This window comes from Corvus kubaryi, unplaced genomic scaffold, assembly GCF_017639235.1.
Source record: "Corvus kubaryi isolate FWS band 111438036 unplaced genomic scaffold, C.kubaryi_AGA036_p1.0 37361, whole genome shotgun sequence".
In the NCBI taxonomy this organism is placed as follows: Eukaryota; Metazoa; Chordata; class Aves; order Passeriformes; family Corvidae; genus Corvus; species Corvus kubaryi.
The window spans coordinates 3,756,153-3,780,263 of record NW_024581118.1 but is presented as its reverse complement, the minus strand read 5'-3'; the positions used below and the strand labels follow the sequence as shown (position 1 = coordinate 3,780,263).

The 24,111-nt window shown below is 50.9% G+C and overlaps 1 protein-coding gene across 2 annotated transcripts in view; it reads right to left on the bottom strand.

Annotated features, from left to right (window-relative positions):
* PAPPA2 (pappalysin 2) overlaps window positions 1-24,111 on the bottom strand; it is an 87,623-nt gene that overhangs the window by 43,475 nt on the left and 20,037 nt on the right. Inside the window, exons 3-11 of one of the 2 annotated variants that reach the window (XM_042033825.1) lie at window positions 15,440-15,585; window positions 8,310-8,603; window positions 7,432-7,624; window positions 5,768-5,889; window positions 3,809-4,301; window positions 3,114-3,242; window positions 2,017-2,108; window positions 1,553-1,746; window positions 217-351 (exon numbers count right to left, since the gene is read on the bottom strand). In XM_042033825.1, the coding sequence (XP_041889759.1) occupies window positions 217-351; window positions 1,553-1,746; window positions 2,017-2,108; window positions 3,114-3,242; window positions 3,809-4,301; window positions 5,768-5,889; window positions 7,432-7,624; window positions 8,310-8,603; window positions 15,440-15,585 (1,798 nt within the window). Of the gene's footprint in view, window positions 1-216; window positions 352-1,552; window positions 1,747-2,016; window positions 2,109-3,113; window positions 3,243-3,808; window positions 4,302-5,767; window positions 5,893-7,431; window positions 7,625-8,309; window positions 8,604-15,439; window positions 15,586-24,111 lie in introns of both variants that reach the window. The other variant, XM_042033824.1, reaches the window with a different exon arrangement.

Here is a 24,111-nt window from a genome sequence, read left to right as displayed (position 1 = left end):
GGATGGGTTTGCTGTTCACAGTGGGAATGGGGCATCTGTGTAAGATCCAGACACAGGATTTAGGGGTTTGCAAGGAGTTCAGTAGGACATGAAGCACTATATGAGTAGTTTTAAAAGTTGCTCTAGCTCCTATGCGACAGAAAAGGATGGGTTTTGTCACCAGTGCTGGGTAAAGACAAACAAATCCTTTGTGCCTGACCACATTCCCTCACTTACCTTGAGCCAAACCCCCTCATCACCCAAGAGCATCTTCTCATTCGGGTCCTGAGCATTCTCTGGGCTGGGAGCACAGGGAAACCAAGCAGCCTGCAAAAGGTCCTTTGGCACCTCATGGAGGCGGGATTTACACACCTGGAAGAAGAGATTTATGTCAACCCAGAAGGCTGCAAGGGAAGGAGAGAAAAACAGCACCTACAAAACCTCAAGGAAGATTCAACAAATGTTGAGAAGGACCCCGAGGTGGCTCCTAGCATGAAGACAGTTAGGATGTGGCTTCCTAAGTGACATCTCACTGCCCACACAAGTTAGGATGTAGCTTCCTAAGTGACATCTCACTGCCCACACATGTGCACAGAAGGCCTTTAGCATTTTTGGAGTGCTGTAAATGCATTGTTCAAGCATCTCGTGGTGCCTGCGGGGCTGAGTAGCAAACAGTGAGCCAAGCTGTGAGCTGGTAGTGAGACCAGGGCATCCTGATTTTGGCTGGGCTCATGAGATACAAAGGAACAATTCATTTGCCTGAATAACACTCTTGTGTTATGAATTGTTCCATTCAATGCTCTGTGGCACCCCAGACAGCTCCACAGGCCTGGCAGACAAAACCTGGGAGATACAGGTGTCACTGTCAAGGAGCAGACACCTGAACCCAAGGCACCTCATTAGACATGTATATCTGCGCAGTTTAATCATGCTGCAGGTCTCAAGAAGATTGTTCCTCATATCAAGTCAGTAGAAACACACGTGTAAAGGGCTAAATATGATCTCTTTACATATTTCTTGCCTTTCTTCAGCCTGCTAGGAAAGAACATACACACCACGTTAACACCGATCAGGCAAAATCCCCTCCAGGCTCTGCTCCAAGGCCCATATGAAAGATGGGAATTCTCCCATTGATTTTTCTTTGGCTTCAGATCAGAGGGCTTGGGAGCACAGTACAGACGCTGATGTGTGCGTGATTTCATCCTTTCAGGCCCTGACCTTATAAGGTATTAGACTTACGGGATTTTTTTTTAAGCCAACAGTGGGACAAGTCACACGCTCCAAGTTGAGCGTTTGGCTGGTGGGATGGGGTGGTCACTGCTCAGTGAAATGCACGGCTGAGGGAGCTGCTCCCTGCCAGGATGAAGCACCTCTCCATGAACTGCGGTTCCTGAACTCAAGGCCTGATGCAAGAGGAGTGTGAGAAACGCCCAGGTCCTCCACTCACTCCCTGGCCGGGAATGTAGTAATCAATGAATGCTTCCAGAGCTGGTTTTGTTTGTGCCTTCCCCAGCACAGACTTTCCCAGAAAAGTGAGTGGTTTTGGTTTGTTCTTGTCCATGCCTTCACTCACCTTCACAACAGGCTCTCCAGTGACCAAGGAAGCAGGGCAGGACTTTGCATCCTGCTGGGAGGCGTAGGCTTTCGCTGCCCACAGATCCACGTATCCCTCAGGAGTGTATGGGCCACAGTCCAGGATGCTGCTGGTCCTCTCGAAGGGCTCACACACACCGTCCCCGTCGTGAACGTAGCACAGGCTTGGCTCCCCTGCAGGGAGAACGGGGGTGAGCTGCTGACAAACCAGGCTCCAGGCACTCACACCTTGTTACAGGAGGTTTGCAGTCTCTTTAGCCTGGGGTTTTCCCACCACAAGGGCCTGACAAGATCCGTAGATCACTCCGGCTGCAAATCCAGGCTCTGTTGCGATGAGGTGCATCGCCCTCTGCTCCAAGGAGCAGGGTGAACTACGTACAGTTCTGACTCCTACCTCGAAAGGAGTCAATCCATTGGGACCTGTCTCAGCCCGCTTGGACTCACCGACACAGTTGAAGCCTTTTTCCTTTTTACACTTCCTGGAACACCCATCTCCATCCAGCAAGTCCCCATCGTCACATTCCTCCTCCAGGCTCCTAAGAGGGCAACAGCCAGATGTATTAATAGCACCTTTGACTCAACACCCCCGTGCTCCTGCCCAGTCATGAGCAAGGAGCCTTGTCTTGGTTCTTTGTCTGCACAAGCAGTTTGAAAGGAAGAGCCGCACGTGGAATTAAATAGACAAGAGAAAACACCTTGCCAGGGGATAAAAGGAGGTTAAAATCACAGCATTTGGGAGCAGACATGATTGTACTGTGACTTTCCTCTTAGACCTGAGGCAAGAGCTATGGGAGAATGGAAGAAGTAGAGAACTAAGCATCAGGAAGATGTGTTGCTGGAGAAAGCAAGTGTTGGAGAGGGCAGGAGATTCTGAAATGGGGCTGGGGTTTCAGTGGGAGCTGGAGAAGGAGGTAGAAGGGAGAGACAGAAGGTTCCTCTCCCTTTCCTCACACTGCTAAGAAAACTGGTTTCAAATGAAAGTGATCATGAGTATCCTGGAAGTTGAAGTCTGAAGAAGCTAGAATACAAAATAATTAACTCCCAGGCAGAGCAGCTAAAGCATTGGGCTCTCTCACCGTAGAGGTGGTGCATCCTCCACGATTTGGGGTCTCTGAGCAGAGACTGGACAGCTCTCTAAAGGCACCTCACCATGTGGGACTGCACTTGTTGCAGAACCTACTCCTGCAGGGCCCTGTGTGAAAAGCTGCACTGCCCACTGCCAAAAGCAGCTCCTTCGGGTCAGACTCTGCAACAGTTCACTGAGATGGGCCAGAATCCAAGCACTGAAGTCAAGAACAGAGGCTGTTCAGGCCGGACCCCCCAGGGAGGGCATGCCTCTCGAAAAGACCACCTCCATCCCCTGCGCATGTAGCACCTTACAAAACACAAGCCCTACAGCTCGGTCTGCTGCGGGGATTCAGTGCAGCATCCTCAGCTGTGTGCCTGTGCGTGGAGGACCCACCACCTGCCGCTTCCCTCTGGGGCAGGATGACCTGACAGCTTACAGAAGCTCAGCTGAGATCTTGAGTTTTTCAACTTACGTGGTCACCTTGCCGTCCCCACAGTAGGGTGTTCCGTGCACGTGGACGAGCGGCGGGGAGGCTTCTCCCGAGGTTGTCCCAGAGACCACCTGCACCTGGTAGCGGTACACCTGCCCAGGCACGACTTCCCTGCAGGAACAGGGAGAGAACTTGAGGGAAACAGCAACGTCTGCAACACTGAGATTTGCTCGCCACAGCTATAGATACCACGTGCATGTCCACGCAGTATCACAATCTGACGTGCCTTCATACTCAGCCAGAGGCAGAGCATGTGGGAAGAGAGTCTTTTAGGACACACTGCTTATTTCCCAAGGGTCTTAGCTGGGGAGAAGCAGCATTAGCTTGAGTAATCATTTTACTGGTTGTATTGATGGGAGAAATGTTTTACTGATTGTATTGTTGGGGAAAATGTAATTTTACGGGTTATATTGATGGGGAAAACGTTTCTGGGTTTAATGAGCTCCTTCTAAGTTAACCTGGGCTCGTGCACAAGGGTTGTGCTGGCATGGTGGGCCTGCCACACGCCTGCTCAATGGCACTGGATGCAGTAATTCCCAGTGCAGGGAGTTTTCCCAGGAGGAAAACCAAAACAGAGGTGAAACCATCCAGGGGTTCCAAGACACAAGACACGAGGAGGGAATCAAAGCTGGCTCAGACACCCCCTCAGCCCAAGACAGAGCAGCCTGGTGACTCACGTGTCGACAAACTGGCGCTGTGCCTGCAGGGGGGTGGCAGGGGACCCGTCTGCAAACGGGGGCTCACGGAGCAGCCGGTACTGGATCAGCCGGCAGGCCGAGCACAGGGAGCTGCGGGGCACGGAGCTCAGCAGGGCCGTGTCTATCTCCATCCTCTCGTCAAAGGTGTAGATCTTAACCCCAGACATCTTCTTAGGGATATTGAGCTTCACAGTAAAGGGGACGTCACAGAAGGTGTCCAGGGGGCCCAGGTGGATGGACTCCCCCTGCTCTGTCAGGATTTCAATGTCAGACAGTGCCTTGGGGGAGCCCGTGGAGAGGTACGTGGTCCAGAGGGTGAGAGAGTCGGGGTAGACGGGGTGCAGGAAGCGCAGCTCCAGGATGCAGCCGTCCGGCTGGGGGCACGGCACCGTCATGTTCATGTCGTACAGGTGCAGCTCCGGGCTCCAGGCCTGCAGACTGGGCTCACAGGGCTGATCCACGTCGGGAGGACCTGGGACAAGCAGGAAGCTGGTGAAAACCAGGGGGCAAGCTGGCTTCAGAGGACACCCACAGGGGTGATCTTCCTCACCCATCTCCAGGCTGTAACTACACACCCGTGTGGGTTTTCACCCACTACAGGCATGTCCTAAACTGGTGGCACCTGCCCTAACATCCTGGAAAGCAATAATCCCCCCCGGTTTCCCAGCTGCTGGGTACTTGCACACATACACAAGGCTGAGCAGGTCTGGTGTCTCACAGCCCCCTCAGATGGGAACAATGGGATCCACATTGCAGCTGGACACAGTGCCACGATCCAGGGACAGCCTGGACGCAGCTGAGGAGCATGAAGCTTTGCTCTGTAGTCCCACAGGTGCAGAAATTTTGCCAAGGGCACCTGAATGCTCCAAGAAGAGCAGAGACTGAAGCTTTGCACAAGCACATGCCAGAACTTAATCAGGAAGGGACCAGGTCCAAAGCAGGGAAGCAGGTCTGGAAGGCTGATTTTCCAGAAGAGCCTCCAGAGCAGTGCCCAGGCTAACCTCAGAGCCCCAGCCTGCCTCCCCTGACGGTGGATTAGCACTCAGCAAGAGAAATGGAGTGCTGGCCTTTCAGACCCAGAAAGGATCACTGGAATTTATCATTCTGTAGTAGAAATACCCTTGTCTTCATTAGCCACTGGAAGCATTTCTTAGGGCCCAGCACCAATTCAAAGCCTTCACCCATTTAACACAAGTTTCTGAAACCCACAAACTCTCTCTTTTTATCAGAGCAAACAAGCACTTGTGATAACTACAGACACACAGAACCATGTCCTCTGGCTCTGCGTGGTTCAGCAGCAGCACATGCACCTCACACAGCTCCCAGGATCAGCTCCCCTGGTCTCCTGCCTCCTCTGCCCTGCTCTTGGAGGAGCTGAGGCAGCAAGAAAAGCCCAGCAGCTCCTATGGCAGCTGTGTGACCCTGAAAGTCACCAGCGTGCCCACAAGGTGGGTCTCTAAACCAACATCTGGGTCTCGGTACAAGAGAAGCTGTAATGCCCGGCTGCTGTTCACCTTGCTGGGGAGGAATGGGCTGCCCAGGGCTTGGCACAGACTCAGCACAGAGCTCCTCTTGCTCTCTTTGGACAAGACTACATTAAAGTCTGCGAGTGTCCCTGAGGTCCCACAATCTGTATTTTAAGCTCGATTTCAGTTACATGCTCCTCCTCCCTTTGGTCAGTATCTCTCAACAACACCTGTCTGAACAATGATTTGGGTTAATATTGGCGTGCCAGTTGGTTTGTCCAAAGCCAGCTGGCCATTAATTACCAGGTTTCTCCTGGGCACCAAGAAGTCCTTCCTGCACTACAGAACCCCTGCAAAGGGAAGGCAACTGATTCTCTAAAAGAAAAAAAAAAAAATAAATAAAATTGTTTTCTTGTACCAGCAAGATTCTGTCTGGGGATTCACAGACAGCAAAAGAGAGGAGACATTTTACCTTCTGCTTCTTCTGGGGTCCAGTAGCCAGAGGAGTCACAGACCCGCGGGGAAGAGGCCTCGTGCACGTACTGGCGGAAGGTGCCGTCCTCGGCACAGCTGTCACAGAGCGTGTCCTGCTCCCTGCTGACAGAGCACAGACACTGCCATGTCAAACCTTCCACCCACGCCTGTCCAGGTGCCGTCAGGCAGCACGGTGGAACAGCAGAGCTAAGGCCTCAGAAACTCCCTGGCTGCAATAAAGCTTCTTCAGAGACAGGGAAATAAGGGTGGCCCTGGGACAGGCTGGATTTCACCTCTCCTCTTCTCCATGCTCTCTGGGTAGTCTTGGATGAAAAACCTGTCCCCTCCCCGCCAGTCAGAGCGAACAGACCCCACACTTCCCAGGGCAATGCCTCTGGACTAGAGTGGGTGCAATTAAGGCTCTCTCTGCTAAACCCAGAGTCAGGTTTTGGCTTCCCACATTATTTTAATACAAACCAGTCACAACAATGTCAATTCCTGTGCTCTCCAAAAAAGATAAAGGCCCCTTTCTATTATCAGGGCCAGCCTCAGCCACTTTCCTTGACCAGTTCATCTCAGGGGACGCAGGACTCCCACAATGGATCAGCTCCTGAGCCAGTTAAGAGTGACAACTTGGGACGGCTCAAAAGTGCCTCCCCTTACAGACCCATGGTTTCCTGCTCCCAAATCACTTCATCCCCCAACAAAGCAGCTTATTTGGATGACTCAAGGCTTGCCAGCCCTCAGAGCCTCTCCTGTCTGTGGGGTGACTCTTGCACGTGCTCTTGTTACTCCTGAGCAAAAAGCCCATTGCAGAGAGCACCCGTCCTTTGAAAAGTCAGCAAACACCGACCCAAAAATGCCCCAGCTGCCTTCAAACAGCATTTTCCTTTTAATTACAAAAGACAACTTTATGAAGCAGCTTCAAAATAAGTTCAAAAGCTCTTTATGTATGTGCTTATGATCCCATAAGCAAAAATACATATATATATATACGTGTGTGTGTATATATATATATATATATATATAAAGTCTCACCACCTAAAACCTGGCGGAAACTGAAATATTTTAGTAAGAGGGGCTGCTGAACAGAGACACTGGTGGGTGTATCCAGGTCTTGGTGGCTCCCTTTTAGGGGGGAGAAGACAGCCAGCCTCCCAACACCCGTGGCCATGCACTGCTCACCAGCCAAACAACTCTGGCTCCTTGGCATCATTTCTCCGGCTTGAAAAGTTTCCTGACTTACCCCCAGTTAGCTGCTCTGCGAGTCCGTGACAGCGCTGGGAACGAAACCCAGCTCTTGTGGTTCGAGCTCCCTGCCTTAACCACAGGGCTGCATTTCCTCCTGGTAAATAGCTACTTTATACAATAAGTGCTAAATTAAGCTCATTTTTCATTCCCTGATTGCACTCTGGGGTTTAAGAGCTGGCTTTGCCTCCTGATGCTCTTTGGCTTCCCCTCCCGGCACCCCGACAGCAGGAAGCTTGCAGGAGAGCCCATCTGCCGGGGGGCCATCGCAGCAGCCTGACTCCTGTGCCTGAGGGCTCTGCTGGACACGACCAGGGTGGGAAGGGGATTGGGGGTCCACGCCACAGAGACCCCTCGTCCCTTCTAGCAGGCTCCCGTGCAAGCCCAAGCGCACGGCAAGCACAGCAGCCTCACCTCTCGTGGAGGACACCGCTGATGGGAGGCAGCCAGTAGATGCTGAGGGAGTCCTGTGTCTGCCCCGTGACCATGGGAGGCATCGGGATGGGCGCCGGCTTCTTGCTGTGGCCCCAGCGCTGGTAGACCAGGTCCAGGTAGCAATGCATCCGGGCCACCTGGTTGGGGGTGAAGCTGTTGGTGCAGTCATCGTCTGCGGGAGAAGAGAGGCCGGGCTGAGGGTCGGGGCACGGCGACACGCACTCTTCCCTCCTGGCCAGACGTTTCTGGGCACTTCTTCTAGAGAAGGCTGGGAGGCACCAGCGGGCGGTGGCTGCGCTGCCGGGGCTCTGCGGTGTCGTGTGTCCCCGAAGCCACAAGATGGCACTGCCTGAGCAGCTCCGCGCCCCTGCACCTGCCCGGCGCCAGCGCCGACACCTGGGCAGTGCCACCGCCCGCACCGCGCCGCAGGAGCGCCAGCGCCGGCAGGGAAGCGCTCCTCCGGCCCCCGTCCTCCTGCATGCCAGGAGAAACACCAGCCCCCTGCGGCACGCCTTTGGGAGCCACGCCAAAAGGGGTCAGGAGGTTAATAATTAACAACAACAACAAGAATAAAAATAGCTTCAGGACTGGAGAACAAAGGCACACGCAGACAAGAGCAGCCTTGATGCATGTCCAGGGACCCACCGGCCAGAAGGGAGGGATGGATAGAAACAGCCCGAGGGAAGAAAGTGGTTAAGAAGCTGCTGCAAGCACTGCCTGCCACATCCCAACACATCCGGAGGGACCATGTTGGCTAGGGAATGAGGGAAGGTACTACTGGCAGAGGTGGACGCGAGGGAAACCCAAGCTTTAAGGAAGATGACCCCTTGTGAGTCCCAACAACGATGACTCGGTACCTGTGTAGCTCATGTAGTTGTTGAAGGGCGTCCCCGTGAAATGTGTCTGGCCACAGGTGTCATTGGTGGGGTCGGGATCCCGGCAGAGTTTACTCTTTGGGGCGGGGGCAGTGTCGGCACAGAGGTCTCCGGTCTCCATAGATGGAGTGGTCTCCCTGCAGGGATCGTCACAAGATTCCCGCTCGCTCACTCCCTTAAAGACGTGGTACAGCCCCAGGACGTGTCCCACCTCGTGGATCATGGTGTTGGTGTGGCCGGGCATACCGTAGTAAGCAGGGTTGAGGACAACTCCGCCTGGAATTGCAAGTACAAAGAGCATCATTCCACGAAAGGGACAGTGGACATTGTCATTACTCACCTGTGAGAGGTGAAACTCCTCTCATTGTGCTTCCAGGCCACAGACAAGGGGCCAGATGGAGACCCAAAGATGGGCATGTTCAGCTTCTTGTAGGACAGGAAGAGGCTCCTTTGCCCTCTTGGATTGGAACATCGTGGGTGGTTTTTCTTCCCCTCCTACCACGTTATTCCGCCCTCAACACCTTCAATCATTTCAGCTACCATTTCCATCTGCATCGTTTTTGCATGGCTGTAATTCCGTGTCTGCTTTGGATCACACAACTCCACAGGAGGTTTGGAGCCAGGGCACCAAACCGAGCCGTGCTGTGACTTTACAGGGATCATCTTTCGAACCAGAGGACAGAAGTCCTTCCCTGGCCTAGACAGGTGTCTGAGGCGGGCCAGCTCCCACGGCAGGTGAGGACCATGAGGTGCTGAGCAAAGTCCCGGCACACCCAGCTGTGCCAACCAGAAGCCAGCTTCAGCACAAACCCATATGGAGATTCACGTGCACTGCCCCCGGCCCCTGCTGAGAAATCACCCACGACCTATTGCTTCAACCTCCAAACCAGACTCTGAGGGGTAAACTAAAAGTCTCATGAGGTGCTGTTGAAATCCACTAAACTTCTACCACAAACCTGACCCGAATTCAGTGTATTTTAGAGTGGGATTTCCCAAGACACAGCTTCTGAAGATCTCTTCCTCCCCTTCAGAGGGGTCTGCATGTGAGCAAGGTGCACCAGGTGAACCCAACAAGAGCCTCACAAACCATCACAAACCTTCTCCTCTTCACTGGGGCACCCCAACCCCTGACTCAAGGTAACACAGAGGGGCAGTTCGTCCCCAAGCCAGTTTGGTGCAGGTTCAGCTGTCAAAGATGCTGGAGCACAGGCACAGATCAAGTCCCCCAGAAACTGTCCCGGAGCTGCCACCTCATACTGAGAGCAACAGCATGGAGCTGGACAGGACCCATGGTGATCCTGCCCTAAACTGGCCTGTGGCTGCAGGACAAGTTGCTTTTCCTTTCCTGTGAGCCCGTCTGTGATGGGAAGAACAAGGATCAAGGATACTGACAAAAGCCAGGTGGAACAGAGCCTTCCCTTTGCTCACTGCCAGCATCTCCAGCTCCTGACCTGGGATGAACACCCTGTCCTGACAGCTCTGTACCACACCTGCTAGGAAACTGTCCACAGAAGGTGCTCAAGAACAAAACAATTGGCTTCACTGGCCTCCTTTTATTTGCCTCCTTTCTTTTTTGTCCAGATTAAAATCTCTTTGGAATCTCCGCATTTTTCTCCCTGTTTTGAGGTTTTTCACTGGCCACTTCCCCCCCTTTTTCTCTTCCCATTTTCATGCTCCATCCACTTTTCCATGCTGCTTTAGAGTGGAGGAGCAAGGGCTGGGGAGTAACAAGACAGGGGTGCTAAAAGCAGACCCCAGTGTGTGCCCAGGCTGACTCCAGGCAACTCCTCCATGTCTCGGGAGGCTGTTTTTACACAACCGCTTTTAACCCAGACAGCTTGGATGGCAGCGTGGTGAATAGTTGGCTCCGGCACAGCTTGCTCCCTTCTCCTTTGCAGGGCCCTGGAGGATTTACTGTGCCAGCTTCCTCACGGCAGAGCCTGTGCTACTGCATCTCTGCTGATGAGCACTGCCCTGCCAGCAAAGTTGGAGCTGGCAGGTGGCCACAGCGTGATCCTGTCTCCAGCCACACAGACTGCTTGAAATCTGCTCCTGGATCAGCTCCGTGCGCTACCGACTACCTCATGTCCTCGAGGACGGGGCATTCCTTCCAAGAGAGCGTTTTCTTCAGATCGCAGTGTCTCTGGCAAGGCACCAGCAGGTCTGGGACTCCTATGGGGGAGCCATGCTGGGTGAACACTGAGCTGGGGGCTGGAAAGGGACCTTCAGAGATGCCCTGAGCAGTTCTCTCCCAAGCCCTTCCAACAAGGGGTGAAGAAATAAGGGTGGCGTCTTCTATGGAACATCCTGCGTGTGTGGCCCATGGAAGGGCTGAGAGGCACCACTGACCTGTCAAGTGGCACCGTTTCTTAGCTCAAAATTCATGTTTATTGCTCTTCCTTCCCACAGCGTGGATCTTCTGTCCAGGGCTTGAGGCAAAGGATGGGTCACAAAGTAGCTGCAATTCCCTTTCTTCCTAGTTGTGAGACAACAGAGCAGAGGACTTTGCATCCCATCAATCAGCTCTTGACCCTTTAGTTGCCTGGAGATGGGTCACAAGAAGGTACAGAGGTTGAAAAATCCTTTTGGGGACCTCCACGTTCTGTGCTATCAACTCTTAGGTCTCTGGAAGCCATCGCCCTCTCAGTTACCACCCTGGTAAATACTGTAGATAGCAAAGGGCATCCCATTGATGGGAAACCCAGTGGGCACATTAAAAAAAGAGCCCTGCTTCTCATTTCAATCAAAACAGGGCATGAGAGAAGAGAGAAAATAAAGAAAAGGCATCTCTACAGCCAAACCCAAGCCTGAGCAAGGCAGGGGGGCTGCCTGCCCAAAGGTCTGAAAGGAGGAATGCACACACAGAAAGAAAATAGAGTTCATAAACAAGTAAATGAGACGTGAAAGCCCCGCACGCATCCTGCAGCAGTCACCACAGGGAAAGGGGCTGAGCACCAGGGCGCAGGGGGCCCTGGGACCAAGCAGCCCAGCCCTCCTCCCTGCGGAAACCCCACGCTCTTCCCATGTGGTGAATAAATGGGATTCCAGTACAGGGAGGCAGAAAACTGTCACAAGAGAGGGGTGCCAAGGCCGGGGTACCCTGTCTCCTCCCCTCCTCTCTGCTGGCTTCCCCTGTCCCATTCCTCCCCCACACTCCACAAGGACGACCATATTTTTAGTACTCATTTTAACAGCTAATTAAACGGCAGAATTAGAAACAGCCTGAGAACTCTGCCTTCCAGAACGTCCCTATCCCTTCATTCCCTGTCCCCACTGCTCCCTGATGAGTTGGGAGGGCTCCCAGCTTCGGACCAGGAAGTTCTACTTCCCCTCTGCAGGATCCTGGCTGTGAAGGCAAGATGTGGAATTGTTCACAACATCCCAACAGGACCACCCTCCCCTCTCTCTCCACTGCAGATCAGGCATTCCCTTCTTACCTCTGCCTCCTCCTGCCCTGGGAGAAGGGTTAAATTGGGCCTCCAGTGCCTGAGAACCGGCTCAAGGAGGTTCACAAGGTCAGCATTTACACAACAAAGCTAAAAACTTCCATGTCCCTGTGGTATCAAGGGGGTCCAGCACTCTGAGGCAGGTGAACCAGAGACTTCTTTGGACTTGCTCACCCAGCCAAGTCCGGGCATCTGGAAAGCTTCAGGTCTGGCCCCACAACACCTTGTCCCTCCAGGCCAGACCTGCCAGCTGCACGACCTGCTCACGTCCCCAAGGGCAAGCCTCCACTCTGAACACGCAACAGGAGATTCCCAGCCCACCAGTACAGCCAATGATCCGTGCTGGTGTAGAGCGTGCTCCTCCTTTACTCACACAGCCCTGGAAGCTCCTGCTCCCAGGACGTTCTCTGCTACCAGCCAGGATCAATGGCAGTGCTGAAGGACTCCCAAAGGAGCCAAGCCATTCCTAGGTCAGGGCTGTCCCAGAGGACATCCTCAAGTGACCGCAGGAGCTTTAAACAGTGAGGCACAAAGCTGAACCTGCACTGCAGGGCCAGTCTGCCCCAAGCACTGAGTCACAGCAATTAATGGAACAAACCCATGACAGTTAGTCAGACAGGAAGATGGCCATCGCCTAAGGTACCTCGGGTGGAAGGGCTGGCCCTCCTTCAGGATCCACTGACCTCTGCCAGATATATGAGCTGGCCTCAGCTTATATAACTACAGAAGGTATTTATAACATCAAATGCTCACAATTCCCTTGCCTTTCGACCATGTTTATGCAGTTCACATGCAGCTACACATGAAGTTTAAAGCATCTGCATTATTACATTGCTGGGTTTTTTGAACAAGGCTTTCCACCACAGAAAGCTAAGGTTTTGTTGGTTTGGTTTTTTTTTTTAAGGAAGTTCCTTGACTCCTTCTGCTTTGTAGTTAAAAAGATTTACTTCTAAGTTCTCAGAAAACTCATTCCAGACTCCAAGAAATCTGAATTTGCGAGGAACTCACTGTGATTACGGTGGAAAGACTGAAACAGACAGTATAGTCACAGGGAGTGGTGCAAACAGACCTGAGCCCTTCTACCTCTGCTGCTGTCTGGCAGCAAGTTGTCTCTGTCTGGGAGCTCCACAGCAGCTGAAACACAGTCTATAGAAATTTCATAGACCACTTCAGCCCTCTCCAAGCCAGTAATTACCTTTTATGCTTCATTGAAAGTAGTTGCTGTTGGCTGTATTATTGGTAAACTCTCCCTAAGCCTTCAGAAAGGCTGCCTCAAAATTAAATTTACTCAGGAAAAAAGTCTGGAGAAGAGCAATAGAACTGTAAGTAACCAGCACACAAACAGTTGTGTAATTTCTGGTAGCCCCAAAGGAGCATTTTGAAGAGAAGGGGATGAAAAACAAAGTTCACTGAAGACTTCCAGAAGGTGATGACACCAGCAGGAAGGTGAAGAGGACCCTCTTGAGAAACACACTCAAAGATCATGAAAAAATGGTTTATAAGAAGATCAAAATCCAGATGGGCAGATTAAACAACAACTGGAGAAGGACTGATGGAGAGCAAGAAAACCTAGTGATTTTTGGGCTGAGGCAAAGTATTAAAATAGATGAAGGGAAGGCAGTTGGAGGAGAAAAAGTCTCACGATGCTTCTGCTGAAAACATCTAAGAAAGTCCAGTTCAGAGAAACAAACAGAGCAAAATCTGACCAAGCCTCTCTGGGGACAAGAGGCAGTTTGGCTTCTCAGAGAAGTCAAGGAACCGACTTGATTCATGCAGAGAACTAAAGCAGGAGAGGGTCTGTCTGTGTGTAGGGAAAAATCAGCATGGCATTTCTGCTCCATGGGAGCAGACAGTGGCATGAGGGGTGCAGGTCTTGCATGCTGACCCTCACATTTTAAGGTCAGGGTAGACAGGAGATTAGCAAGATCCAGCACAAGGAAAGGAGTCTGTCTTTTTGGAGACAGACCCCTCTCTTGTGTATAGACCTGTCTCCACCCGTGGCCACAGTTAGGTCCCTAAGCTCAGCAATTTTTCTCAAACTGCCATTAACTCCTCCCAAGGTTTTCCTTTCTCTTTATTCACCACTTTACTTCCACATCTACTCAGATTCTCCAGCAGCCTCTTGTGAGAGTTTTTGTCAAAAGCCACATATGCATGGCCTCCTCAGTCCTAGGTTTCTTCTGTGTGGGACAATAATATACATTGTGCATGGTACAAAGCAAGTGATGATGTGGTGGAGCTCACTGTTTACAGAGAAGAGAGTCTGCCACCCGCCCTCCCGAGCTCATTAAATCTAAAACCAAGGACAGTCTTGAGCTGAAGTCTTCAGTCCGTGCCAGAGCCTTAAAGAAGTTGGGATCCAGCTTCATACTTCACAGCTCTGGCACCAGAGTCAAGACAACACCCCTTCTCCCCTGAACCTCCATGCTAAAACCCTGATCCAACATTTCCAGATGGTGCCATTTCTCGTGTCCCTGGCTGGACACGAGCGCAGAGACTGGAGCTAAATGCAAGCTTTTGATGAGACCAGTCACCCCAATTACCCCTCTGTACAACTGCTTGCAAGCCATTGGAAGGGGTCTGAGGAGAACGTGTGTGGCTGAAGCACTTGCTGCAGTCAGATGATTGTCAAGCTGAGCCTTGGAAGTGATTTCTGGAAGCTGGAAGAATAAATTTCATGGAGATTTGCCTTCCTCAACAAGCAGCTGTAGCCACATGCTATTGAAAAAACAGCCCTGAAACCCATTGAGGGAGGGAAACTGGCAAAAAGGAACTTTAAAACAGGTCTTTAACAGCAGTGTAAAACTTTTAAGGGTTGAACATCACGCACTTGTAAAAGCAGAAGGTCTAGGTCTGCTGTGCAGGTGTCAGGAGTAATTATTTCCAGTTACTTATTGAGAAACACTTTAGACATTTTGACTGCAAAGTGTAAAGGGCTTTGCCAGAAAACCCCGACACTGAAGAGGTGGTAGGAAGGGGCAGGAAAAAGAGAAACAACAGAAATAGCAGAAAACACACAAAACAACCTCATTCTAGGGAACCAGTCGCCATTTGGGCTGTTTTGCAGCCTACGAGGACTTGCCTCCAGCAGGTAGTAGGCCAAGTTATAAAAACATGGTAAAATTTGATAGCTATCCTCACACTTGCAGCTGGATTCGGAAGTGGCTGGTTCTGGCTGCTGCCTGGGCAGCGCTGGGGTTGCTGAAATCTGCCATCTCAGCTCTGAAAACAATGACACTCCTGGTTTATGTCTGTTTGCTATTACGAGCTGCAGAGTGAAGTTCACTGTCTCCAGAATCCTAAAAGATAGACCTGGAAGATCCAGGAGAAACCAAATGTAAGTCTGGAGCCCTCTCCAGAGCCTGCACTCATGGTAAACCTGTAATCCCACTGCCTCACCGCCTTCACCACCAGAAGTTTCTCATAACGATGCTGAAGTCCCTTGCCAGTGTGTAACCTCACCCTCTCACCCACACGGACTCGGGGAGCAGGCAGCTCTCTTCCTTACTGCAGCAGCTGTTGGAACACCCAAACCCTGTTATCATGACCTTCATATCAACCATCCCCAACGCTGAGGCACAGCACATCCGCCTCTTTTTGCCAAGTCAAGGAAGAGAGAGGAAAACCAGTAATTCTGAGACGCTGTGACTGGGCTAACTCACTTACCCAGGTGACTAAGGGCCTCTTTATCCCACGGCCAAGTGGCAGCACCAGCCAGCTCTTCCCTCACCGAACTGGCGAAGTAAACATTGAGGAAATGGGTGCTGTTCAGCTGCAGAGCCTCCTTCAGCTCCTTCACGCTCATGTACGCCCTGCAAGGACAAAGGAGAGGAGACAGTCAGCACACAGTCCAGCAGAGCGAGGAGGAAAAGCAGGAGGCCATCCACAGACATCCTGCAAAGGGTGCAGCACACCTGGAGACATCCTCAACTCTCTGAAACCGAGAGCGCTTCAAGGCAGAGAAGAATTCAGCATTTCAACAGGATGTCCTGTGCCACTGCAAGCTCTGCTCTGCAAGGTGCAAGTTCTGCTGGCGAGGGCTTTGGGTGGGGGTGGAAGGCACTCATGCAAGTCTGAAGAAGTTTTACTATTACAGTGGCTTTGTTCACGAGTTCTACTCTCAGAAAAGGTGTTCCAACCGTGGGGACAAAAGAAGCCCCACAAACGAGGATAATAAGGGAAAAAACAGGAGGAGAAAACATGAAAGAAGGAAGGAAATGCAGAGGTTGGTCCTGCTGGGGAAACGAGAGGGGGTTTGGCATCAGAAAAACAGAATTTGAGGTGGAGGGAGAGAAGAATGAGTCCAGAACTCCAACTGTTTCTAACAATGGGATTTTCAGGGGTTACCCCTGATACGGGGCAGGACAGGAATGGACATCAAATCTTACTGCTGGGAGCAGAGAGGGTTTGTCAGCTGGGGCCAAGAAGTCTCTTCTCCAGCTTCTCTATTCTATTTGGACTTTCATTCCATCCTTTTCCGCAGGAAAATCAGTATGCCAGAGATGGCAGTACATGGCAAAAACAAGGGTGTACTGCAGTGCACAGGCACATCTCCCATCAAGACACATCCCCAGGTATTGCACAAGGAAGAGCATGAGCAAAAGGTATCTTGGAATTTACTCCAAAAAAATAAAAAAACCCAACCAACAAACAACAACAACAACAACCCAGAAAAAAAACCAAAAATGCTCTTGCAGCTCTGCTCAAAATGGACCTTGGAGAAGACTCTGCCTGGGTCTCACCAGCACTGAGCCGGGCCCTCTTCACATCAATCTGCCCCTCTGCACATGATCTGAATCTTTCAGAGGAGGTCTGGGATATCTGCAGGAGCCAGCAGGGCAAAAACAAAATCTCCCAAAATAAGCTTAGAGGGGAGAGGGTAATCTCTGGAGGCAGATCCATCGAAGGGAAGGTTTAGTGGGGAAAGCCTCCTGACAATGCTGCTGGCTGTCTCTCCTTGCATCTTCAGAGCTGGGAATAAAGAGTTGCAGGAGCAGAAAGAACACAGGAATGGGGATATCCAAGACATCCTTTTCTAAAGGCCACAGGAAGGTAACGGGCTGGGAGAGGTGGGTAGGCACTAGGCACTGCAGCAGAGCAGTAACACCCACGGGTGTGTCTGAGTGTCCATGAAGTGATCCTCACAGTGTGCCATATCTCAGCACTTGGAGACCAAAAATTCCAGCAGCCAGGAAAGTTAGGTTTCGCTCTTCCCTCTGTGTGACTGTTCCTGCACGGGTCAAAAGCCTGTATCCCATTCACCAGTACACCAACAGTCCCAGCATTGGTCTTTAGGGAGTTCATGTCCTCAGCTACGCAAAACAATCAAGGTCTAACTTAAAATCAGCAATAATAATTCCAATGATAATAGCAATGGAATCGTAAGGCCTTGGACTGTGCTGCAGCTGCCAGGTACTCTTCTAAATGGACTTCAGTGATCCTTGTGGGGGCACCTTAGATCTCAGGATATTCTGTAAATCAAGTACTACCATTGCCACCATCTGTGCCACTAACCTCATGGGCTGAGACAGGATTGGGACACATTGTCTCCACATTTCTATGACTTATGTCTAAGTCTTCAAAACCTGAAGACCCTGGCCCACAGTTTGTGAAGCCATTCGTTTAAGAGATTCTGAGCAAGAAAAAAAAACCCAAAAAAACAACTCATGGAAAGGCTTTAAATACATCACCGTGGAATGATGATGGAAACACACCATTGTGGAAATATGTCATAAGAATGACTAAACCTGCAGCATGAGGCCAACAGCAACATTAAGGTGGTGGAAAGCATTTCACTTATTCCCATGCTTCCAGGAGCAGTTGGCACCTTTGAGCTGCACGGATGGATTATGAAGGCAGCACAGTCGTTTCTCCACACTGGGCTCGCCATGAAGGAGCACCAGCTGTCTTTGAACAAGCTGCTGCTGGTGGTGTCCATTAGCAGAGACGCCCATTAGAGTGTTCCTCGCCATGGGGGATAACAGACAGAAGGCTGGAGCTGAGCACGGGCTAAAGGGAGAAAGGCACGTTCTCATCTGAGAGGTGAAGTGAGAGAGGAAACCAGTGAGATGTGCAAATGCTCTGTTTGAAATGGCAAGATCCCTAGTCAAGCTGCTGCTACACCAACAGGCTTGTTTAGAAAGAGAGAGGTTGCTGCAGCAAATTGAAGAGGAGGAGGAAAAAATGAAAAAAGAAAGGATTCCAGAAATAAACTAGAGCAGGGCAGCATGTGGAACAGAGCTGGGTTAACCCAAGGGCTATTTCCCCGGACCTAGAATAGCAGAGGCTTTCAAAAGCCACTGCTGACTTGGGAGGTGTCAGATAATCAGGATCTTCAGACTGCCTCTACCAGTCAGCCCCAAAAGACCATCCCAGGCTGGAGGCATCTCACCCACCTTCCCAGGAGCTCTGAAGAATCAGTTACTTCAAAAAAATCTTGGCTGGGCTATGCGGCGAGATGAGATGACCAGCTTGTCTTCACCAGGCCCCGAGATCTCCCACCACAAAGCAGCATTCCCAGAACACTTTCCCCAGCCACATCAGCTTGTGGAGAGAAAACTCTCCCCACCGGAAAGGACAAATTAGGAGAACTCGATCCCTTCTCTGTGATGTCTCGCCTGAGCATCCCAGACACGCGCCACGCTGACGCCATCCCTTCAACCCAACCAAGACGGGAGCAGGCCGGGAGGAATAGATAGTGAGAAGAATAAACAAACCTGAAGGACATACTTGTGGCATGACTCGGAAGGAATAGAAGCAAAAATTTCATAGAAATAGAGCATAAGGAGGGGGAGGGGGGAGAGAAAGTCTCCTTCACTCATCAGAGCTGCTCGGGGGACACAGATTTAAAAATAACATCAATTCCTGACCTATGATATCTCGGAAAAATAGCCCCAAAGCCTTCCAGGCTATCCAAATTCCAAGAGCCGACGTCAGCCCTATTCAGAGGGATATTCCTGCAGCCCCTCTTCTGGAGACATGATGTTTTTCTGGCTGTCGCCTGCCGTTCCCTTGACATTAGCAACATTTTTTGTCAAGGCTTGATTATAAATAACTGTAATTCCCTCCATTGAGAGATCTGGATGGTTCAGGGATGTGTAAGGGTTAGAGGGAGCAGTTCCAGCTCTGAGCGCTGCTCGGATGGGTTGGATGGGCAAGGAGAAGAAAGGACCCTAATTTCACCCCCTGTGGCACAGAAAGCACAAATATCCCACTAACGTCCCCAAAGATGCGAGCAGAACAATTCTAGAATGGGCAACTCCAACTCCCCTTAATCTACATTTCCTGCTGGCATCCTTAGGTTAGACAAGGAGCATCCCACTGGCAGCTGAGCCTTTTGCTTCCTGCCAAGGTTATGCTCTCCCTCTCCTTCAGTGCTTCGGGGATTTTTGCTGAGGAGAAGGCAGAGCAGCCTTTGGTCTCCACAAACAGCCTAAAGGACAGCACTCTCCTCTGCTTCCCAAACAGTTTTCCAAATGCCTGCAAGACTAGAGTATTCCAAACGAGATGGTATTTCCAGCAGGATGGGCACTGCAGTCCAGCATGGAAGCACAAAGGAAGGACAGAAGGATACATGAAGGTACAGCTATCAGCCGAGGAGCAAAACCCAAAGTGAGCCCGAAGAGTAGGGCAGAGGACAGAGGAGACAGAGGTGGGACATCAGGTTTGCCAGATTCCACGTGACTGTTTTTCCAAGGGCATCCAAAGCTCAGTGGCGAGCAGCCAGCTGTGTGGGGATAACGCCTGGACCTGGTGGGGAGCACTTGCAGCCCTGGAAGAGTGGAGCTTGCAAGAAGAAGAAGAGTATGTGCACCAGTAGAGAGAGATTAGGGGTGGGAGGGCTATGGAATGACATTATTAGACACGAGTATGGGAATGAACACCGTCCAAAATGATGGTGTTTGAAGGGATGAGTCCAGGAACGATGCACTCCCTCACAACAGGGGGTATTGGCTCAGAGTTCTGCTGAACGACACTGCTTGATGACCTGACTCTAGGGCACCACACTGCATCCTGTTTTACTTGAACGGGACATAACCAGGGGCTGCCATCCTGTGGTGCTTCTTGCTGTTGAAAAAAGGAAAAGAAGAGGGAGCAGCCTCAGTGACTGTGACCACAGAACAGCAGAGTCAGAGACCCCGCTGCAGATGGAGGGGATCTCCACAGGCCATGCTGACCCCCTTATTCAAAAACTGGCCTATTTAGAGCACATTGTTCAAGGTCACGCCCAGCTGGGGCCTGAACAGCCACAAGGACAGAGGTTTCCAAACCTTTCTGGGCAACCTATTCTAGTATTAAAGCATCCTCAAGTTAAAAATAATTCCTCAAGTCTAATCCAAATTTCTCACATTCCCAGTTGTGTCCATGGCTTCCTGACAATTGCCTTCTTGGAGTCCTGCTCCATCCTCCCTGTGTCACCTCATCATATCAAAGGGGAAAGTATTGAATGGCTGTAGATCTGCATGGTAAGCTCTTACTGCACTAGACCTTACCTTATTAAAGACCCAAAGCTTCCTTTCTGAGCAGCAGAAAAATCAAACTCCACCCATGATCCCTGGAGAGCTCACATTCCTTTCTCATGCTTTTCCTTGGAAAGTTTTGTCCTGACCACAGGGGAGGCAGCACCTTCCTAAACCATGGTTGTAAGTCAGCCTCTAGGCTGGCTTGGTCACAGCAGACAACTTGATGCACCCAGGAGAGACAGAGCTGTTGCAGCTTTTCCGGTACAAATTCCTGGGAGCAACAATAGGACCATGGCTGGTGGACAGGTGGGAGGGAGGAGAGGATCTGCTAATCCGTGGGGCAGCAGAAAGCACAGTGAAGCTGTAAAACAAGCCTGACGTGGGAGAAGGTGGGAGAAGAGGGGCAAGGGGGGCACATTTTACATCATAACAGGAAGCCTTGGGGCCACAAAGTGGCCCCAACCAGCAAGAGGCAAGAGATGGCACCTCCAAAAGAAAAGCAAGGCCAGCACATACCCCCTGCAGTACCATAAATCAAACTGAGTTCTCTGGGTACTGCAAAGGGTGCAGCGTGTAATGCCACAGGAATTCCACTGCAATTCAAAAATAGGAGTCTTTTCCCAGCAGAGCTTTCAGAGGGGATGTGGGAGTGGGGTTGGGTGGAAGCTGTCCAAGTGCCCTCCATGGACAACTGGAAAATACTTGAGACCCAGCCAGCTCCAGCTAACCATACAGCCTAAAAAAGTCACAGGGGATTCCTGGCTCTGCTTTCATGTCCTTCAATCACTGCAAGGAAATTCCTCTTCCTACTTCCTGCAAGCAGAGAGGCTCCCTTTTCCCCCAAACCTCTGCTTGACAAGTGAGGAAACCCTCAGACTTCCCAGAAATGAGCACCAGTCTGCCAATAACATTTTCAGTGTGTGGGTAACACGTTTCTCCAAGGCTGCAAAGGGTTAAGGACAAACACAGCCACCTTGTCTCTGAGTCACAGCTCAAGCCAAGAAGACAGGTGCTGATCCAACATCGTGAACACTTTGTGAAAGAGGACTCTAAATTCTTCGTGTTGTCCACGCAGGGAGATACTCACTTTGGCTCTCCATCTGGAGGAGCATCTTCCATTCTGGCCCACCAAAGGACTCCTCTGCATGGTGACTCTTCAGCAGGGGGTCTAAATAGGCAAGCATCCAGAGCCGGGCTCTCTGCTTGCATAAATGAATGGTTCCTTGCTAGAATTTGGGAAACCTCATCCCTGTTCTCATCTCAGCCTTGCCTCCCTCCTTCCCTACCACAGGCAGAAAAGGCCACCTCCACAGCGTAAACACGGGGCCACAGATGGGCACCCAGATGGGTTACTTGGTCTGCTTCCAGACGAGGCTGATGGTCATTCTTGTAACTGCAGCTGCATCACACTGGGTTTACCTGCCCAAAAATTTCTGGCATAAATGCAGCTGGGGGGATGCTGTGTTTTTAAGTCCTTTTGTACTTACTAAGACTACTTGCATCCCCATGACCACGTCTGGGAGCTCTGACTCCAGTCCAGCACTCTGCTGGTATGCCACAAACATCTCTGCCAGCATCATGACAACTTGACAAGGCAGCAACATCCAAATGACTCTCATCTGGACAGGCTTTGGTAACACAGCCAGATACAAAACATATGCAAGATGGGAAGGGAAGGCTGCGAAAGAGCCAGACATTCCCCTGGGATCACGGGAAGCACAACACTGCTGGAATAATACCCTCTGTAGTGCTCAGGAGTCTTTCATCAACTTCACTGGGGGCTGGACTCCTGCCAAAGAGCATTTGAGTCCACAAGGGATGAGGACATCACACAGTTCTTGGACATGCCTGAAAAAATCCACCTCTGAGGCACTGACAGCACGAGTAGAAGAGCAGCCTAGGAAGCAGCCATCACTGGCAGCACAATTTAAGTCTTGCACGGGTGGCTGAGTATCAAGATGTCAAAGAGGGTGAGAGGGCAAAACAGGATCCTTCAGGATCAGGAGATTCCCTTAAGCGTGAGCAATTCCTGTTGGATTCAGAATTAACTCTCAACCTCCATGTGTGAGCATGGGACTGAAGCAGTAGCAGACGCTGAAGGGTCAGAGAGCAGCACTGGCAAAAGCTGCAGATGGGATCAGAAAGGCACAGTGTAGTTCAAGGCTGTGACCCTTCCCTATAGATTTACAGGGGAAAGGGAGCTGGAAGGCTGCAGATCCCTAGCACACAGCTCTGTTACCTCAGAGGGCAGTAGGCAGCTTCTTGAGGTCAGATTTGGGAAAGAAAGATAATAACATTAGTGTCAGACCAGAAAGCCTGCAGGGCATTTTGCCCTGAGGTAGGCTGAAGACTAAGTGCTGCTAACAATGGCATGGCCCAGATATTCCTGGAAGTGTTGGCTAAAAAGTTCTTCACTAAATCATCACTGAATCAGCAAAAGGCAATGCTATTTTAGACCTGGTTTTGGTAAGCTGTGTAGAAATTATGAAAGAGCAGATGAGAGAAAGAAAACTTGGCCTGAACTTATGATGAGTTGATTCAGATCAACTTAAATGGAGGGACAAATACAAGTCTTGAATGAAGAAGTGAAAACCAGGACTGACCAGCAGACACCGCTCCACCAGAGCCGTCAGGGAGAACGGGGTAAAGTGGAATTCTCTGAAATCAAGGTGACTCCAGCGAAAACAAAGAGTAAAAGATCCTTTTAGAAATAAGGGCGAAAGAAGGAAGAAGCAGATCTGCTGAGAAGGGAGAGTGGAGCTGAAGCTCAGTGTAACTGAGATGCATCCCTGGACAAAATTACAGTGTGGTCCCCACCTTTATCCAAGTTTAAACATGTGGTAGTGGAGCAGAGTTCAAGGTAAAGACAAAAAAAAGGTGGCAGCAGTTGGATGGGGACTGAAGTCTCAGTTTGACTGCACGGAAGATGAACGACTGGGGAGGTGGCAAGTCCCAACTCTGGAAGTGTGGGATGTAGGAACACAGAGCGGGGGGAAAAACGCAAAAGGAAGGAATGCAGAAATACAAACATTCATAGATAAACAAAACTCGGTGGATGTAACACATTTGCAGGGGAAATGCTACCCTGGATGCAGAGGGGCTGACCACCCTGGATGCACAGGGCCCATGATTGGAGAACAGCTGACATTGTACATGCAGTGATGTCTGAGAGGGTGAACAAGGATCACAACAGGCTGATCGGGTTGTCCTCTCTCTAAAGACCTGTTCCCACCTGGTTCTCTTACCTTTAAAGGTGATGAACTGTTTTTGTGCCTCTAGGAGAGTGTTTTTAAAAACTCCCAGCACGCACTCCTTTAGCCTCCATGGAAGCTAATCCCTTCCAGCTGAGCCTTGAGCAAGACACAATTTACTCTTCAAAAATCTAAAACCTCTATCTTAGCACTAACCACCAGCAGCACAGCAGGATCCAAAATCCACAATACTGTCATCACTGCAGGCAAGACTGCCACTAGCCGAGCTATTACAGGTATTATTGGTTTGTGAGCAGCAAGTTCAGCAGTGCCTCATTCCTGGCTGGCACATCCAACACTTGCATGAGGAGCAGTCCTCTACACATTCCAGGAACTTCACGGATGACCTGTGAGCTGCTGTATCATTCTTCCAGCAAGCATCTGGGTAGCTGAAGTCACCCATAAGGATGAGGTTCTGACGACTCAGAGCTTAAATGTCTCAAACATTGCTTTGCTGGCCTTATCGTCTTGGTTTGGAGGTCAGTAGCAGATCCCTACTGTAACATGCCCCTTGGAGACAACCCCTCTGATCTTGACTCAGAGGCATTTGACAGGACTTCCACGTCCATCACAGCTGGCTTCTACACATTCAAGGTTCTCCCTAACATAGAGCAAAGCCACAGCC